Consider the following 5,790-nt stretch of genomic DNA (forward strand, 5'->3'; position numbering starts at 1 on the left):
CCGCGCGGTGCCACGGCGGGGCCAGAGAGGAGCGGCGATGGGGACGGTGCAGCAGGGAGGGGACAGCCGGCGTCGCCCCACAGAGGGCCGTCCCCACTGCTGCGCTGCCATGGCGACGTCCCGTCCCCCCCCTTCTTGTCCCCTCCGTCCCTCCATCTCCACTTACGGTTTCCCCGATGTCCCCACTTGCATTCCGGCCGCCAGCCCTGCCACACGCATGTGAGGGTGAGGGTCGTAGCCGACCTGCAGGGCACACGGGGTGAGCACAGCTCCCCAAAGCCACGCAGCCCCACTGGGAGGGGGGAAACGCACCAGCGGGGATCGGCCATAGCTGCCGGCGGCCGCGGTGCCGTTGAGCTGCGGGGACACGAGGTGCAGGCTGGCATAGGCACCCGCCCCAGCCATGTCCCCATTGACAGCAGGGTGAGCCATGCTGAAGGAGTAGGGGCTCTGCACGCCCAGCGGGGTCCTCAGGCCCAGGGCTGTGGGGAGAGGTGGTGTCAAAGGACGGGGTCGCGGGTTTGGGGCTGTGCTCGGTGCTCAGCGATGCTCACCCAGGGAGTCCACGGGGGCTTTGGCTGCAGTGGGGCGGAACTGTGGGGCACTGCTGGATCCTGGCGCTGCCGCATCGCCCTGAGATGTGGGGGTGCTGGACTTGAGGCTGGGTGTCCCTGCCTTCTCCACCTATTGGGGCAGAACAATGTCACGTCCTGTCCTCCACCCACACCAATGCCCTCAGTGATTCCCCCATCCCTAAACCCAGCACGCTACAAGGGGAGCCCTCTCAATCTCCAACCATCACCCTTTACTCCAGGGGTGAGGGGCAGCAGCACTGACACCCATGGGACACCTGGCGGGCCCGAGGGGTCACCCAATGGGACATGCAGTGGGGAGCCCAGCATTACCAGGGCCCTATGGGACCAGCGTGGTGCTCCTACCATGGCTGCATCCTTGCTGCGCGATGGGGACGCGCTGCTGGAGGAGGCCATGGAGGTGGGGCTGAGCGGCGCCGGCTCCTTCCGTCCCAGCGGCAGCTTCTCCAACCCGTTCTCACGGGAGGAGTAGGAATGGACACTGTGTGGGGATGAGGGGTCCTGTGGGGGGAGAGACATCAGCAGAGCAGGGATGGGGGGCATCACCCCGATCCCATCCCTGCAGCTCCTGCACTGACCTCATCCACCACCAGGTTGTCTTCGCTTTTGTCCGCATCGCTGCCCTACAACACGGCAATGGGTGCTTGTGGGTGCCCGGCCGGGGGGAGTGGGGACGTGCCAGCCCCCCTAGTTCCCTCCCTGCACTCACATAGTCTGTCACAAAGTCCTTCTCCTCCACCTTCCTCTTTTTGCTGCTGCTCAGGTACTCAGAGATGGCTCGTGCCCGATCCCCGTTGGGCAGCACCAGAGAGCTCTGGGGCAATGGAGCAGTGTTAGGGGCAGTGTTAGGGGCAGGGGGTCCCATGGCAGCCCCCACCCCACCCCACATTGCAGGTTGGTGAAGGAATGGGGGTGGGGATGCTGCTGGGGGGTCTGCCAACACGACATTGGGAAAGGGGAAGGGAAAGGGATGGGAAAGGGGATGGGGAGGGGATGGGAAAGGCACTTACAGGACCCGGGTCTCGCTCTGTCTCCATGGTGATGCGGATGCGCAGCAGGACCGGGATGAAGCAGGGACACGGCTGTGCTCCTCCCGTGGGTACCAGGACCCCCAGCTCAGCCTTGGGGACGTCCCCGACCCCCCCGGGCTGAGTCCTCCCCACCACCTCCAAGAGGTGCCACGTGGAGGGGGGGACACCTCCCACTCCCCCGCTCCCAGCCTGAAGGGAAGCATCCTCCCTACGTGCCCCCCTCCGGGTCCCCCCTTGGATCCCCCAAGCTCACCCCTGTGCTCGCCGTCGTGGACCCCACGGTCATCCTTGGTGAGGAGCTGGGCCCCCCCCAGCACCCCCGAAAGCGCCAGCAGCCCCGAAGCGCTGCCCAGCCCGGCCAGGGTGGGGGGCTGCATCCCAGAGGGGTGGGGGGTCAGCGGGATGGGGGGGGCATGGTGCGAGAGGTGCTGCGTTTGGAGCTGGTGCTGGAGGGGGGAGGTGAGGGGAGAGAGCAGAGCAGAAGGGCGCGGGGTCAGGGGGAGGATGATGGGAGGGGGCTGGAAGGGGGTCGGGCTTCCAGGGAACCCCCAGGCCTGTGGAGGGGGCACCACATCCCACCCACTGCCACCTCCTGGGACTGGTGGGGCGCTGCCCTCAGACCCCTCCCACATCCACAGCACTGTGGTCTCAAGGGAAAGATGGGGACACAAGGATGCTGGTGACCCCTCCCTACGGCCCCCCAGGGCACGGCACCCCCACACTTCAATGCCACTACGCTCCCAACCCCTTTACTGCTCTCTGGTCCCCACTGCAGCCTGGCTGTGCTTCCCCACGGCTCTGGGGGGGCTGTGGGTGCCCCCAAAATGGGGGTCCGCAGCCCTGGGACGGTGCCACCATCACCTGCAGGTGCCCAGCAGGGAGGTTGGGGGGGGGGCAGAGGGTCGACGTACCCCGATGGCCGCGTTCAGGTCGCTCATAGTCACCTGCTTGGCACGCTCCACCGCCTGGACCACCTGCTGCTGGTGCTGGGGAGGGGAGAGGGGGGGATGGAGAGGGGCTCCCCCCAGCCCGGTGTGCAGGGTTTGGGGTCTGCGATGGGAGCTCAGCCCCCCCCTCGGTGTGGGGACACCCACCTCCTGCGATAGGAACGGGATGAGCTGCGCGCAGATGACGTTCAGCCGCTTGGCGATCTCCGTCTGCAAGGAAAGGAGGAGAGGGACCGGCAGGGTGAGACCCCCCCACACCCCCTCCCCATCGTCCCTATGGCTGAACTCCTCTCACTGAGGGGCACTGAGACCCCTCCCCAGTGTCCAGCCTGGATGCTCAGACCCCCGAAGCTGATACAGCCCAGGGAGGAGCGGGGAGCTCCATCACCGCCCATCGAACCCCGTATCACCCCAACGAGGACCCCAAGTTCCCCCCCCCTCGCCCCCAAGACAGCACTGACACTGCAGTGCCATGGCAGCGTGGCCCAGGCCATGTGGGGACACCAGGATGGGGACAATGAGATGGGGGACGGGGAGATAATGGGGATAGCAGGATGATGGGGACACTGGGATGGGGTTACAGAGAGGGGGGACACTGGGGTGGGGGATACCAGGGTAGGGATACTGGGATGATGGGGACATCGATATGAGGGGGACACTGGGATGGGAGAAGTGGGATGGGAGACACTGGGATGGGGGATTTGGAGATGGGGGGGCACTGGGATAACGGGGACACAAGGATGGGGATATCAAGATGTAGGGAGGGGACGCCAGAATGATGGGGACATTGGGATGGGGATACTGAGATGGGGGGACACCGGGATGATGGGGACATCAATATGAGGGGGACACTGGGAGAAGAGACAATGGGATGGGGATACCAGGGTAGGGATACTGAGATGGGGGGCACTGGGATGATGGGGACACTGGGATGATGGGGACATCGAAATGGGGAGGGACACCAGGATGATGGGGGACACTGAGATGAGGGGTGACACCAGGGTAGGGATACCAAGATGGGGGACACCAAGATGATGGGGACACCGAGATGATGGGGATGGCGGAACAGGGAATGTTGAGACGGAAGGGACACTGGGATGATGGACATCAGCATGGGGGACACGAGGACAGTGAGGACACTGGGATAACGGGGACACCAAGATGGGGGACGCCCCGGGATGACGGAGAAGATGGCAGGAACACCTTTCTGCCACCCCCACCACCCTCAGCACCACCCTCCCTTCTGAGGGAGGGAAAAAAGAGGAGAGAAAAGGCAAGAAGAAGAGGAGGCAAAGCAGCAGCAGCACGAGCAGCACGGCGGCAGGCGGCGGTTCTGGGAAGGATTTAGCTGCCTCCCGGGGCCGCCAGTGATGGATTCTCTCCCCTAATGCACTGATGGGCAGCAGCTCCTCGGGGAGAGCTGCCTCCAATTCACTCGCGCTCGTTAATGTGCAATTTAGTGGCACTTTAACGCTCTCAGCATGAAAAACGATCGCGCTGCTCGCAGCCCCCCCTCCCCCCCAGCAGCCCACCCCCCCCCATGGCCACCAGTGCTGCCACCGCCCCTCGTGCTGCTCCATGCAGGGAGGTGGCTTTAGGGCTGCTTCCTTCCCCCCCTTCCAAAAAAAAAAGGGAATATTTCCCACCTGGCCGCATGATTCTCCTCCCAGCAGCAGCACAAAGCTGGGAATTAAATGCCCATGGAGGCAGGGCAGCGCCCCCCCCCCCCCCCCCGCCTTGGCCATGGGGTGCAGACCTCAAAGTGGGCTTTTGGTGGACTGGGGGTGGGGGGAAGCGGGTTGGGTGACCCCCCCAGGTGGGCTCACCTGTTTGTGCATCTCAATGTTCAGCCCGTAGGACATCTCATAGTACTGTGGGAGAGAGCAGAGCATCAGTGGGGCAGCGGGGGGGGGATCCTACAGCTGGGATGGGGTGGGGGGACCCCAATTTTGCCACCCTGCCCACGAGCTGCAGCACTCAGATGCGGCTCATTTTGGGTCAAAATATCCGTTGTGGGGGTGGGGGGGGTCACAGGGGCAGCCCCATAACCCGGCTATGGGGGGTGTGGGGGGGTCACACTCTGGCAGTTCAGAGGAAATTCTCGCTGACCATCACGTAGTGTCGCTGGATTTCGGTTTTCTCCGTCGCCAGCTTTTCGCATTCCAACTTCAGGCTGTAGAAATAAAACATAATCACAGATGAAAGATCAGAGAGACCCCCCCCCCATCCCCCAAATCTGCTCCCACATCCCAGGGCTGAGCACCTGCATCCCAAATGGGGCCGTACGACACAGTGTCACCTCCTGGCACCGCCGCCCCATCGATGCCACCAACGGACAGATGGCGTCCATCCACCCCCCGGCCTCACCTGTGGTATTGGTTCTGCAGGAACTGGAACTCCTCCTTGATGCGATCCAAGGTCTCGGGGTAAGTCAGCTTGAGGGACTGTGGGGTGGTGGGGCCTGAGGGGGCCGAGGGGGCCGGGAGGTGGCCCTGAGGATGGGAGGGGACAGTTGGGGGGCACTGTCACCACCGCCGGTCCCCAAACCTCAGGGATGAGGCTGTGGGGACATGAGGGATGGTGGCACGTGCAGGAGGAGGTGGCCACTGTGGTCCCCATGCCACCACTGGCCCTGTAGCACTGCTGTCCCCGTGTCACCGTGGTCCCTGTGTCATCACTGTCCCCATGCCACTGCTGTCCCCGTGCCATCACTGTCCCTTTGCCACCACTACCCCCATACCACTGCTGTCCTTGTGCCACCACCATCCCTGTACCACTGCTGTCCCTGTGCCACCCCTGTCCCCATGCCACTATGGCCCCTGTGCCACCCCTGTTCTCACGCCACTGCCATCCCTATGTCACTGCGTTCCCTGTACCATTGCTGTCCCTGTGCCATCATTGTCCCCGTGCTGCTGCCATCCCCGTGCCACTGTGGCACCCATGCCATCCCCATCCCCGTGCCACTATAGTCCCTGTGCCACCCCCATCCCTTTGCCACCGCCGTTCCCATACCACTGCTGTCCCCATGCCATCACCATCCCTGTACCATTGCTATCCCTGTGCCACCCCTATCCTCATGCCACTGCTGTCCTTTTGCCATCACCATCCCTGTGCCATCATCACCCTCCCTGTACCACCACCGTGCCTCCACTCCATACGCACTGCCCCCATTCCCCCCGCAGCGCTGGGGGATCCCGGCCCCACATTACCGTCGCGCCC

General features: G+C 64.1%; 1 protein-coding gene across 1 annotated transcript; it reads right to left on the minus strand.

Moving 5' to 3' along the window:
- Positions 1 to 166: 166 nt before the first annotated feature.
- LOC122193344 (transducin-like enhancer protein 1) lies at positions 167 to 5,093 on the minus strand (the record flags this gene model as incomplete). Its single annotated transcript, XM_042894106.1, has 13 exons — positions 167 to 243; positions 313 to 482; positions 555 to 684; positions 939 to 1,094; positions 1,172 to 1,216; positions 1,303 to 1,407; positions 1,604 to 1,620; positions 1,878 to 2,070; positions 2,536 to 2,610; positions 2,719 to 2,781; positions 4,398 to 4,442; positions 4,681 to 4,744; positions 4,939 to 5,093. Coding segments are annotated over 13 exons (1,295 nt in total), but the record flags the coding sequence as incomplete, so codon positions are not given.
- Positions 5,094 to 5,790: the final 697 nt, after the last annotated feature.

The sequence above is a fragment of the Lagopus leucura genome, unplaced genomic scaffold, assembly GCF_019238085.1.
Source record: "Lagopus leucura isolate 7727_CA_CO unplaced genomic scaffold, USGS_WTPT01 34717-0_obj-0_obj, whole genome shotgun sequence".
Taxonomy (NCBI): Eukaryota; Metazoa; Chordata; class Aves; order Galliformes; family Phasianidae; genus Lagopus; species Lagopus leucura.